The sequence below is a fragment of the Gorilla gorilla genome, chromosome 11, assembly GCF_029281585.2.
Source record: "Gorilla gorilla gorilla isolate KB3781 chromosome 11, NHGRI_mGorGor1-v2.1_pri, whole genome shotgun sequence".
In the NCBI taxonomy this organism is placed as follows: domain Eukaryota; kingdom Metazoa; phylum Chordata; class Mammalia; order Primates; family Hominidae; genus Gorilla; species Gorilla gorilla.
In genome coordinates this window covers 128,279,886-128,293,447 of record NC_073235.2, presented here as the reverse complement: position 1 = coordinate 128,293,447, position 13,562 = coordinate 128,279,886, and the positions used below count along the sequence as shown (strand labels likewise).

Below are 13,562 nucleotides of genomic sequence, written 5' to 3'. Positions count from 1 at the left end.
TGGTCCCTATTTTCACTGTTCAACTTTCCAGGACCATTGCAAGAATTTAGATTTTATACCTTATTTTTCAAAATCACTCTTCTTTTAAATAGGAAATAGTGTATTTTGCAGACTGCCATTTTTAATACTTTCAGGATACACTATTTGGTTTAGCATGGCAAAAATGAACTAACACATTTTGTTTGCATGCTAAGATTTCAACTCCAAGGCCTCAAGACCCTGTACTCTGTGCGTTATCTGCACACAATGGGCTTCACCCTGGCTGTAAGCCTGGCACTGGGCTCTGGGGCTCAGGCAGGCCCTGCACACTTACTCTCTGCAGGCTCTTTGGAGCGCCGGCCACTGGACGACTTGCGCAGCAGGCTGCGGCCGGAGGAGAAGAGGCTGGTCAGCTCCTCCAGCGGGCTCGTGGGTGTCCGGGACCGGGAGCCACCCGGGGCTGCCCCGTAGGTGTTCACCGCGGCGTTGACCATCTTGGCCCCATCTTGCGACACGGGTCTGGGGGTCGAGTGAGGCACTGAAGGAGAGCTCCTTGAGAGGCTGCCCGAATGCACAGCGTCGTAAGGGGGAGGCCTTTTGAGGCTCAGGGGAGTCAGGGACCTCCCCATGCTGACGGGGGAGGGAGAGGTGGAGTGACTTTTAGGGTAGCCATGGGGAGACTGGGTTCGGTACAGCGTAGACGGGGGTGGGGGCGACGAGGAGAGCGCAGGGGTGGCAGAGGCAGGTCCCAGGGCCGCGGCCTGCTCTTTCTCCAGTTTCGCATGGCCGGGGACGTGGGACGGCAGCGTGGAGGGCGACGCCCCGGCTGGCTGTTTCATGTAAGACACGTTTTCCAGCACGGGAAGCTTCGTGACCTCCAGAGGGGTAAGCGGGGACTCGTCGGAGTTGGGGGAGCAATGCACGGGGGCGGGGGGAAATACCAGCAGCGGGGGTCTGTGAGAAAGCAGGTTGGGGAAGGGCGGGGGGATGTCGCAAAGCAGCCCCTTGGGGGGGCATGGCACTGAGGCCTTGGTGAAGTCCAAGTCAGGCACCGTGGGAGTAGCACACTGCGAAGAACAGCTGTGATGGTCGAAGTCACATTTGGCGTCTTGGCCCAAGTCGTCAAAGATAGGGTACTTCATTTCCTCGTAGACGGCCTCGCTCTGGTCGTCGTCCTCCTTCCTGAAGTCTCTGAGAATGTTCCCCACCATCTCGATGTACACGGGCTCCTCTTCCTCGGGGTCTCCCGCGGGGCTGCCCATATGGGACAAGGAGGAGTCCCGCGGCAGCGACGTCCTCCGGGGCCCATGCTTTTTGATGTACGTTTCATCGAAAGATGTGCTCAGCTGAGTGTTCGGATTTCGCTTCGGTTTGGGAGGAGGAATCTTCTTGGAATATTCATCGCTGTGGGGTCTTGGTTTAGCTGACACTAAAAGAAGAAAAAACGTAGTGGAATAGATGAGTATAATAGGAAAGTTTTCAAAAATGATTTGCATGTGGGTTTACTACAATAAACTTTAGGCCAGAGGGGTAGACAGCTTCATTCTTAGTTTGAGTTTCAGAGTAAAAATCAACCAAAGAGTCAAGCATTCCCTTATTTAGAAAACCTGATGGCAGAATAATAGTCATCTTTAAACTGATATTAATAATCTAACACTGATAAATGCATTAAAACCAGGACTGTTCACCCCTTTCCTTTAGAATGCCTAACGAGAAGCTTTCAGATGAAACATACTGGATAAAATACTCATAAATTTTGTGAAAATTAACCTGCATGAATTGAGAAAGAAATGTAGGAGGAAAAAAACTAAAGTCTCTGTTAGCACTATTGGTCAAAAATACCATACAGATTGCACCGTTTTACTGATGTGGTTTTTATAGGTGAACACATCTTGCTTGCATTTAGGATAAAAATTTCCCAGCCTGCTAGACTTAAAATCTGTCTTGGTTCAAATAAATAGCTTCCATACAGATGGGTCTGATATTTCAGGGGAAATTGATGTGAAAATCTTATTAGGCTAGACAAGTTAATCTTTAAATCTCCAGGTATTGTTGATTATGGTGTATTTGTCTGTTTTTGTTCTTAAGATCTCTTATGATATTCCAAACGCTGTCTCAGAATGAATTTATTAGATATGTTCCACTGACACATCAGAATGCCCTCAAGAGTGTTAAAAGAGAATAACTCAGGGAATGATGTGTAAGTTTCAAGAATAACTTCTGGAAACTCACAACAGATATGTGTACCAACGTATTGCACAGCCTGCTGGAAGACCCTTTATTGACAGAACATAAACTTCTGACATCACACAATAGCACGGAAGAGGCTGGCAAATGCCTGTGACTAAATTCAGTTGTTTAGCATGCAAGGAAGGCACTTGAGTCTTGTTATTATCTCATTATCTCATTGTGTTGATATATGATTACAGTGATCATCTTTATTATGCAATGTAGCAGAATGTGGTTGCTTACAGAAGATAGTAGCATATAGTGAGTTGACAGTACAACTTAGAGTTGTAAGACTGTGAGGAGCTAACAAGCTAAAGAGAAGGGTCTCAAGGCACAAATCGAGAAACACCTGAGTTTTCCTTTTTTTTTTTTAACTGGCCTAATTTATATACAAGAGTTTTACTAAAACATGGTAAAGGAGCTGAAAGTGCTTCAGGATAAGCTAGATGGCTGTTCCACCCATCAACTGAGACTTCAGCAACAGGGAACCAATCAAATATTCAAGCAGTGACTATGTATTTCACCTTTCTAGATCACCCCTGTTTCAAATATTTTGTTCCAATGTGCCTATGATGATGGTTTTACTCACTACAATCAAACAGCTTTTTGAGGGGAAGGTTCATAATCTTTGTAGAATTTCCATTAACCCATACTGGGTAGAACTAGATGTTATTTTCCAGGGGGAGGCTGTAGCAGTAAAGTCTTTTAATGCCCAAAGTGAAAAGCCTAGAGACAAAATGGGGTGAAAACTATGCAGTCAATCTTTTTAGGACGGACCTAAAGCAACCAATAATTGTACCACCTAACTTGGCATATATTTTACTGGTTTTGAAATCTGAGTACATTAATTTTCATATAATTTTAGTAAGTCATCAGATTATACACAAAAGTCTGAGCCCCAAATGTAAAACTGTAAATCAGTGAACAAGGTTGACAAAGTTTTGGTCAGGACTTGGAAGAACCAAAGCTCATCCAGACTATTCTTCTGGAACTTGTTTCCTGCCACCCTCAACAGCAAGAAATGACTGTAGACCAAGTGCAGGCTCTGGGAAATTATTTTCTACAAATATTGAGTTATAGGAATTGAATGGACTGGGGTTGAGGGAATTCTTTGAGGGCAGAGGACTGAAGACAGAGATGCTCTATGAAGGGAGGGTTAACCTAAGGCTAGAAATTAGTGTGTGTCCCTGAGATGGGTAATTTCATCATACGGAAATAATCATATTTAGAATTATATTTTCATTTTCACCCTCTTAAATTATAATTTGCTTTCATTATCTTTGACCCTTCACTGAAGTCTGATACTCCAACATAGACTATGGAGAGAAATAACAGGGTAAGAACTTAAGCATCTGCTGAGCCTATGCCTAGGTAACAGCACTGCATTTATGGGAGGCTACAGTGTGGGATTCTCAGGTAGCGAGGCTTTCAGTGGCAGATCTGGGCATGGCACGGCATTCAGAGAAGCAATGGTTGATGAACAACACTGGCGACAACTTCTCTCTTTCCCACACAGATGAGAAGGTGGCCTTTGGAATGGAAGAGAGCTATGTCTGGATTTACTCCAATTGTGAGCAAATGCCATTTCATTTGCCAAAAGAAACAGAAAAAATGAAATAAAGCCCCTCTATATCTCTATATCTAGGAAATGATTTAAGAAACAGAAGTTTCTATTGCAGAATGCAGCATACTTAGAATTAAGTAGAACAACTACTAATTGAGAAGGAATCTGGACAATCCATTTATGAACAATTTCAATGACAAACCAAGTATAGATGTTGTATGACAAGGGAAACAAAATATAACATATGGCTCTTATGGTGCCTGTGAGATTATCAGAGTTGACAGTTGCTATTGACTGAATTGGGTTCCCATTCTTCCAAAAAAAATTCATCTGTTGAAGCCCTAACTTCCAAAGTGATGGTATCTGGAGATAGATCCTTTGGGAGATAATTAGGCTTGGATGAGGTCATGAGGGTAGGACCCTCATGATGTGATTGATTATAAGAAGAGACAGCAGAGTTCTCTCTCTCTCTCTCTCTCTCTCTCTCCCCTCTCTTCTCTCTGTCTCTTCATGTCTCTGTGTGTGTGTGCACGCGCGTGTGTGCACACGCACACACATGCCGTATGAGAACAGAGAGAAAGCATCAGTCTAATCAGTCTACAAGCCAAGTAGACAGCCCTCATCAGAAACCGACCATGCTACTATCTTGATTTTGAATGTTTAGCCCAAGAATTGTGAGAAAATTTCTCTAATTTAAACCACTCTCTAATTTTCTTACAGCAAAATGAGCTTAGCTACCTAAGACAACATTATATTTATTAAGTCCTAATGTAAAAGACCTTTACAGATGAACGATGAACATTTTAATGTCATCCTCTGGCACTGGAAAACATTAACTAATTTTGTTATTTTAGGATTAAACAACTCTTTCCAAGCCGCTTAAATTTCTCCTGCTCCCTGTCCCTTATCTCCTTAACTTTTACAAATATGTCACAGATCTGGAGATGCTTATCCCATACATGGGCCAAGAGCACCCTTCCACCACATGGCTTGTCATGCTTACTCTTCTTGATCTGACTCTCCAGTTTCTAATTTGTGGAAGGCACTTACTACTTAAATCTGACCCATTTTCTGGATGTTTGCTGTTTGTTGTTTGTTTTGATACACTTACTCCCTGCATCACACGCTGCTCTGCTTGTTCAGCCCACAAGCTGAAGTTAGTCTCTAGCCTGCCTTGCCCAGGGAATCCCTCTTTATCTAGGCAAGCTTCTTCCCTCTTCCCTTCCCTGCTTGGTGAAGAGAGCCTAATGCAGGCAGATTCATAAAGTTCAAGCAATTTCCCCTCCAGTCCTTTTTCTTATTATTGATCCAACTTTAAAATGAAGGTGTGAGTGTGGGGTGTAATGGCTCACACCTGTAATCCCAGCACCTTGGGAGGCGGAGGCAGGTGGATTACTTGAGGTCAGGAGTTCAAGACCAGCCTGGCCAAAATGGTGAAATCCCATCTCTACTAAAAATACAAAAATTAGCCAGGCGTGGTGCTGCATACCTATAATCCCAAGTATCTCAAGAGGCTGAGGCAGGAGAATAGCTTGAACCCAGGAGGCAGAGGTTGCAGTGACCCGAGATGGCACCACTGCACTCCAGCCTGGGTGACAGAGCGAGACTGTCTCAAAATATAATAAATTAAATTAAATGAGGGTGTGAGGATGTTTAGAGAATAGACTCTTCAGTAAATTATAGATGATCAGGATGAATTAACAGATTCATTCTTTCAATATGGGGGCAGGGGCTTCTTTTTTTAAAAAAAAAAAATCTGCTTTTCATTCCCTGACATCCGTCCTTGTAATCTCATGGTTCTTCGAGGTAAATCAGAGGTTCTTTGAGGTAAATCATGGTTCTTTGAGGTAAATCAGAGGAGGAAACAAATTTGTTTCCAATAAACTAATTTTTCTTTTCATTTTCCATGAATCATCTGGTTTTACCTTAGTGCAAGTATTGAGTAAATAATTTATATAACAATGAAAATGTGTTTCAACTGTCACTATCATGGGTGCTGTTTTAAAAGTGTATCTATATAAGAAAAGTATGAAATTTCAGATAACATTGTCCCATAATGTATTCCAACTTAACCTCATTCTAGGAACATAAAAATTAAAAAAAAAACATTTTATTTAAAATGCCACTTCTTTATAAGGTACTTAAAAATAGTCTTGAGCTACATACATAGATGCTAAAATATTGCTAATAAAACACAATAAAATGTCACTGCAAATTTCAATTTAACCAAATTCAACCATAATAAAAAGGTGATTTTTATCACTCTTGAATAAATTTTAAATTATTTCCAATAAGCCCAAAGATAGAAGCAATAATTCCTGTTCAGCTCCAGAACACAAGTTTAATGCTTAAAATAGTATCATGACAGTAGCATTTAATAAGCAGAAAGTGACATTTTTGAAATGAGCTATGTGAGCACAAAGGTTATACATGGCTTTCAGTCATGCCCAGATGATCTTCCTTTCGCAGTTAATTTTGGAAATTCACCACGTGCCTTGTCAACCTATCTTTAGGAAATACTTTTTTCCTTATTTAAAAAAAAAGTGTAATGTAAAACCATGCTTTAGTATCTGTAGTGTTCTTGACCCAAGAGGTGAAAAAAAGAGATACAACAGAGGTTAGTTAGCCTTGTCCCTTCCTAGAAAGACTGTGGCCACAGAATCCCAGAATACGAAGGGCTCTTTGAGATATCCAGCCCAGATTCCATATATTACTAATGAACAAATATGAATTCCTTCTTAACCACAATATCTAAGAGAATCTCATAACTTAAATTTAATTCCACACCCTTTGAAACAAAGAAACCCATAAAGGAAAAAGCTATGCAATTCATTATTTTGTATATGGCATAAAGTATCCTTTTAAACAGTCCTTTCCATAGCAGCACTATAACTTTGCATATCATGTTTTAGAGTTATATTTAAATAAGTAATTCAAGCAGGAAAATGTGAATCCATTGAAGGAAAATAATGTCTACACTGTGTGATACTGGAACTGGCTGATTCTGGAAGGTGAGAGACACATTTCCCACTTTCAGCAGAACTGTGCTCACAATAACTCTTTTCACAACTCACAACTCCATGACTCTGAAGGATATTTTTATTTTCACAGTCACAAGCCCCACAATACTATCCACTATTTTTGTTTAATTAAGATGTTTGTTAAGGAATGGAAGTTGCAAATGGCCTTAGTCTGTTTATAGTAAGAACAAGAAAGTGTAATCATGTACAAAAAGGATCGGGTTCAAAGTTGTAGGACCTGTGTTACAGTCCTGGATCTGGCGACAGTAAAAGTAGAGAACTCAGATGAACATTTTGGTGGAACCAGATGAAGTAAGGCATGGAACTGGCTCAACAGTGTGGTCAAAAAGTCAAGTGGGACTGAAAGGGTCTTGGCTTAAACTAGAAGACATAATTCTAATCCCTTCTCTGCCTCAGTCAGGATGCAGAACATTGGCAAATTACTTTGAAGTATATTTTTATTTACACTCACTTTTGCTATAGATACAACAAGGGACTTTAATCAGAACTACTCTTCTTTGAAGTGTTCATTTCAATCCACTAGTTGTAAAATAAAATTAGAGTTTGTAACCAGCATTTTAAAACAATAAATTAGAATAGATTAGAAAATATAAGTACCTTTCATGGCAAAGAGCTAAAGCTTGCTTCTTGAAACAATATTTAAGCATATAGAAATTCCCTAAGCCACAAATATTTCTTATAGGTCATGATCAAGAATGTTTGGAAAACCCTAAACCAGAACACCTCTGGCTGACAGTCTCCAGTAATTGATCTATAAATTCTTTTTCTCCCTATACCTACATATGTTCTCATTCAGTAAGAGGTGTAGTCTATTTCTTCTCCCCTTGATTCTGGCAGCTTCCACTTTCTCCCAAAGAAAACAAACCACTAAGTCATAAATCTGAACACTCAGAAGATCACCATGCTGTAAGGAAGCTCAAGCTATCCATGAGGAAAAGAACCAAGAAATGGAATCAATAATGAAAATGAAACCCTAGCCATACAACTTCAGTAAAGCTGTCCCAGTGGCCCCCATATCTGTCTGAGCTACCTTAGATGAGATAGCAGACATTTTGGCTCAGTGGTAAGCCATCCCCACAGTGTCCTGTTGAAATTTTAACCCACAGAATTTTGAGCAAATATAATCATTGCTTTTTACATCTCTAAATTATGCAGTTATACATACCTAAAACTGGTATCAGAAGTACGGTGCTACTATAACAAAAATCTAAAACTTGTACACCGGTTTTGGTACTCAGTGACAGCAGAGGCCTGAAGGATAGTGAGGAGACCAGCTGGAAGCTCTAAAGTTGTTAAGGAAATTGATATTGGAGGCTGGAAAAGGGGAGCATGGTGTTACATATTGGGGAAAAATTGGCAAGATGTTGCCTGTCGTAATGCAGAATACATGAAATGTACCTAATGAAACTGTGGACATAACGAAGGAGAGTTCTGGAAGAAGATGAAACTGAGTTGGTCTGTTTTAGCTATGTACGATACAGGATTGCAGGAGACAGAGCACTAAGGAAAGAACTGCTTAGTTCTCAAGCAGAAATGAAAGGAAATAGCTTCAGTGCAGTGTTTGCCATGAAGACTTTTCTGAGCAGCAAAAGGTTTCAAAATGAAAACAAGCCTCAGAGCAAAGGTCAAATTCAGAACTCGGCCAGTAAAATGCGGAGTTGTAAAAATCAAATTAAGGGCTTGACTATAAGAGCCCCTGTTGACATCTCTGAAAGATTTAAGGTACTGAACCTGGGGCTCTAAAGCATCTCACAAACACTGTGCCACAATGCACTGACCATAGCCTTAAGTAGAGAGAAGCCTTTCTCAAGGCAATTTGTAGTTCTGTCTTTCATCTAAAGAAATGTAGTATGATCTCATTCATAGAAAGCCCACAAAAATTATAAGAATACTTGGCAACACTGTTTAGACAGGAGAGAGATAGTTTAAAATTTAAATTAAAAAACACTTTGGGCCCCAAAACTTTTAAAGGCTGGAAGTAGCTAGGAAAACTACTCACTTACAGGTACAGGTCATTTGTTACAGAAAAGAAAAGAGGATTTGGAGAGTAGATTCAAGAGCTTAGAGAGCAAAATCAAGAACCACAGATAATCAAAACCAGGGAGGAAAATTGAGCCCTTATCAATAATCTTTTTTGCCCTCAGAGTAGGGAGAACTGGACATGAGTCTAACTGAACTTCTGAATTGCTGCGAACCAGTGACTTCTATGTTCCTCCCCTTCCTCTAGCCCCCACTTTTTGAACGAGACTGTACATCACACCTTACCTGCCCCTGACCTGCCAGTGTATATTGGGTTTGTGCGGTTGCAGATAAACTGTACTTTTAATTCAAAGCCTTTGCATATGAGGAATTGCAACCTAGGAGCTGTGCCTGAGAAATTGCACCAAGATACCTCATTGCACATGGGCATGACTTAGATAATGAAACCTTGATTTCAATCTGATATTGCTATGTCATGAAACTTTTGGGGAACAGGGTGAGAATATTTTGCCTATTGGAAATATTGTGGCTGGAAGGCAAATTTCGTTTGACAGTCTTTCAAGATAGCCACCCTCAACACCTTCCCTTCTTTTACACATTCTGTCTATCAATAGATAAGATCTATCTCCCTCTCCTGAAATAAGAGCTGGCCTTGTGACTTGCCTTGACCTACAGAGTATGTCAGAAGTGATTTTCTAAGTCTTAGATGTAAGAGGACTTGCAGGATTCACTTCCTCTATCTTGAGAGCCAATTGCTGTGAAAGACCTCTTAGACCAACATGTTATGAAGAAGTTCAACCTAGTCATAGAAGAGGCCACACAGAGGAGAAAGATTGCTCAGACATATGAGTGAAGCATTCTTCAACGTTCCAACCCATCCCAACTGCCAGCTGAGTACAGAAAAATAAGAGGCCCCAGCCATTGTCACATAAAGCAGAGGAACCACCCATATAAGCCAACAACTCACAGAACAACAAGAAATAATAAAATTTTGGGGCCAGGCGTGGTGGCTCACACCTGTAATCCCAGCACTTTGAGGGACTGAGGCAGGTGGATCACAAGGTCAGAAGTTCGAGACCAGCCTGACCAACATAGTGAAACCCCATCTCTACTAAAAATACAAAAATTAGCCCAGCGTGGTGGCAGGCACCTGTAATCCCAGCTACTCGGGAGGCTGAGGCAGGAGAATTGTTTGAACCATGGAGGCAGAAGTTACAGTGAGCCTAGATCACGTCATTGCACTCCAGCCTGGGTGACAAGAACAGAATTTTGTCTCAAAAAAAAAAAAAAAAGAAATAATAACGTTGTTGTTGTTCTAAGCCATGGTATTTTGGTTTGGTTTATTACACAGCAATAGATAACTGAAAAAAAAAATCCGAAACTAATTTCCTGTGCATGTGGATATCTCATTGAAAAAATAATATCATTTTCATAGAACTGGGTATAGACTATACCCTGAGGATACAGAAAGCATCCTTTTAGAATATAGAAATTAAGAAAGTAAGCTTTCCTTTGAGTATTATAAAATCACCACAGGATGATTCAGAGAGGAGATAGAAAAAGATTACATTCTTTCTAGTCAAAAACCTGGATTGAAATCAGAGACAAGGTATTAATATATATAAAGGAAGAACAACCAGAGTAGAGGTCGCCAGCCACAGGGATGGAAAACCTTAAGACCATGGAGCAAAGCCTGGTGGCCCCTTACAGCAGTACCTAGGGGATCTGGTCCTCTGTCAGATCTCTGTTGTGGACATGGACTCAGCATGCTAGTAGAGCCTGAAGCCACTACATACATAATTCTTATGAGTCATTCATTTTCTAAGTTCAGATTCTATGAGAAAGCTTTTAATAATTTATATTTCCAAAGTTTTATGCCTATGTTTCTAATATGATTTGACTGTGTCCCCACACAAATCTCATCTTAAATTGTAATTCCCATAATCCCCAAATGTCATGGGAGGGAACTGGTGAAAAGTAATTGAATTATGGGGGTAGTTTCCCCCCTGCAGTTCTCATGATAATGAGTTCTCACAACATCTGATGGTTTTATAATTGTCTGGCATTTCCGCTGCTGGCACTCATTCTCTCTCCTGCACCCCTGTGAAGAGGTGTCTTCTGCCATGATTGTAAGTTTCCTGAGGCCTCCCAGCCATACAGAACTGTGAGTCAATTAAACCTCTTTTCTTTATAAATTACCCAGTCTCAGACAGTTCTTTATAGCATTGTGAGAACAGATTAATATAGTAAATTGGTAATGGATAGCGGGGCACTTCTGTAAAGATAGCTGAAAATGTGGAAGTCACTTTGGAACTGGGTAACAGGCAGAGGTTGGAACAGTTTGGAGGGCTTGGAAGAAGAAAGGAAAACGTGGGAAAGTTTGAAACTTCCTAGAGACTTGTTGAATGGTTTTGACCCAAATGCTGATAGTGATGTGAATAATGAAGTGCAGGCTGAAGTGGTCTCAGTGGGAAATGAGGAACTTCTTGGGAACTGGAGCAAAGGTGATTCTTGCTATGCTTTAGCAAAGAGACTGATGGCATTTTGCCCCTGCTCTGGAGAGCTGTGGAACTTTGAACTTGAGAGAGATGATTTAGTGTATGTGGTGGAAGAAATTTCTAAGCAGCAAAGCATTCAAGAGGAAGCAGAGAATAAAAGTTTGGAAAATCTGCAGCCTGACAATGCAATAGAAAAGAAAAACCCATTTTCTATGGAGAAATTCAAGCCTGCTGCAGCTGCAGAAATTTGCATAAGTAACAAGGAGCCAAATGTTAATCACCAAGATAATGGGGAAAATGTCTCCAGGGCATGTCAGAGACCTTCACAGCATCCCCTCCCATCACAGGCCCAGAGGCCTAGGAGGAAAAAAGGGTTTTATGGGCTGGAGCCAGGGCCCCCCTGCTCTGTGAAACCTTAGGATATGGTGCCCTGCATCCCATCTGCTTCAGCTCCAGCCATGGCTAAAAGGGGCCAAGGTACAACTTGGCCATTGCTTCAAAGGATGCAAGTCCTAAACTTAGGCAGCTTCCATGTGGTGCTGGGCCCTGTGGGGGCACAGAAGTCAAGAGTTGGGGTTTGGAAATCTTCACCTAGATTTCCAAGGATGTATGGAAATGCTTGTATGTCTAGGCAGATGTTTGCTGAAGAAGCAGAGTCCTCATGGAGAACCTCCGCTATGGCAGTGTGGAAGGGAAATGTGGGGTGGGATCCCCCATACAGAGTCCCCACTGTGGCACTTCCTAATGGAGCTGTGAGAAGAGGGCCACCATCCTCCGGACCCCAGAATGGTAGATCCACCAACAGCTTGCACCATGTGCCTGGAAAAGCCTGGAAAACCCACAGACACTCAACACCAGCCTGTGAAAGCAGCCCAGAGTGGGGCTGTACCATCCACAGCCATAGGGACTGAGCTGCCCAAGGCCATGGGAGCCCAATTCTTGCATCAGCATGACCTGGATGTGAGACAAGGGGTCAAAGGAGATCATTTTGGAACTTTAAGATTTAATGACTACCCTATTGGATTTTGGACTTGCATGGGGCCTGTAGCCCCTTTGTTTTGACTAATTCATCTTGTTTGGAACAGGCATATTTACCCAATGCCTGTAACCCCATTGTATCTTGGAAGTAACTAACTTGCTTTGATTTTACAGGCTCATAGGTGGAAGGGACTTGCCTTGTCTCAGATAAGACTTTGGACTTGGCCTTTTGGGTTAATGCTGGAATAGTTAAAACTTTGGGGGGCTGTTGGGAAGGCATGATTATGTGTTGAAATGTGAGGACATGAGATTTGGGAGGGGCCAGAGGGCAGAATGATATGGTTTGGTTATGTCCCCACCCAAATCTCATCTTATAGTTCCCATAATCCCCACGTGTTATGGGATGGGCCCAGTGAGAAGTAATTGAATATTGGGGGCAGTTTCCCCCATGCTGTTCTCATGATAGTGAGTGAGTTCTCATGAGATCTGATGGTTTCATAGGCATCTGGCATTTCCCCTCTTGGCACTCATTATCTCTCCTGCTGCCCTGTGAAGAGGTGCCATCCACCATGATTGTAAGTTTCCTGAGGCCTCCCCAGCCATGCAGAACTGTGAGTCAATTAAACCTCTTTTCTTTATAAATTACCCAGTCTCAGGTTATTTCTTTATAGTGGTGTGAGAACGGACAAATATAGTTTCTTATTAGAAAAAGAGCAAAGTGGGATTCTAGTTCTATGTACCCATCTCTTTGAGTTTGTCTACTCTAGACATCTGATGAGAGGGAGTTTCTGAGCTTGTAGATTGTGGCCAAACCTGTACCACGGCAAATTCAGCACAGTAACACCCTTTTGTGGAAATCTATCCAGGCAGGCAGCCAGCATTCCCAAGAAGACACAGCCCTCTGTTCACAGTGTATATCACAAGTTCTAGTCTGGTATATGCATTCCAGGGCAGTAGCTTGTTTCCAAATCACTCTCCTCCTGTTCTAGACATGGGATGCCCATTAGACATAGCCTGCTTGTAGAGAACAGAAACAGTCGTGGTGCTGCAGACATTTCCTCAGCTCTACTACTACAGGCTCTCAGACTGCACTTGCCATTCCATCCTTTACACAAGTCTAGTAGGATAAAGAAAAGAATTGGAGACAATGTATCTATCAGGGAGAGGAACTATTCTGCAGGAATGATCTCAGTGGGAGGTTATGCTAAAATATTAGGTTCCATAACCTAATAGATGTGAACAGCAGAGCATAAGACATGAGAACACATAGGGAGAACGTGCTCTGGAATCAGA

At 41.7% G+C, this 13,562-nt stretch overlaps 1 protein-coding gene across 2 annotated transcripts in view; it reads right to left on the bottom strand.

The window, feature by feature from the left end:
• The window catches only part of NYAP2 (neuronal tyrosine-phosphorylated phosphoinositide-3-kinase adaptor 2), a 335,042-nt gene that overhangs the window by 147,500 nt on the left and 173,980 nt on the right, over positions 1-13,562 (bottom strand). For both annotated transcript variants that reach the window (XM_004033288.4, XM_055380579.1), the window contains one exon: positions 314-1,408. In XM_004033288.4, coding sequence (XP_004033336.3) covers positions 314-1,408 — 1,095 coding nt within the window. The remainder of the gene's footprint in view (positions 1-313; positions 1,409-13,562) is intronic.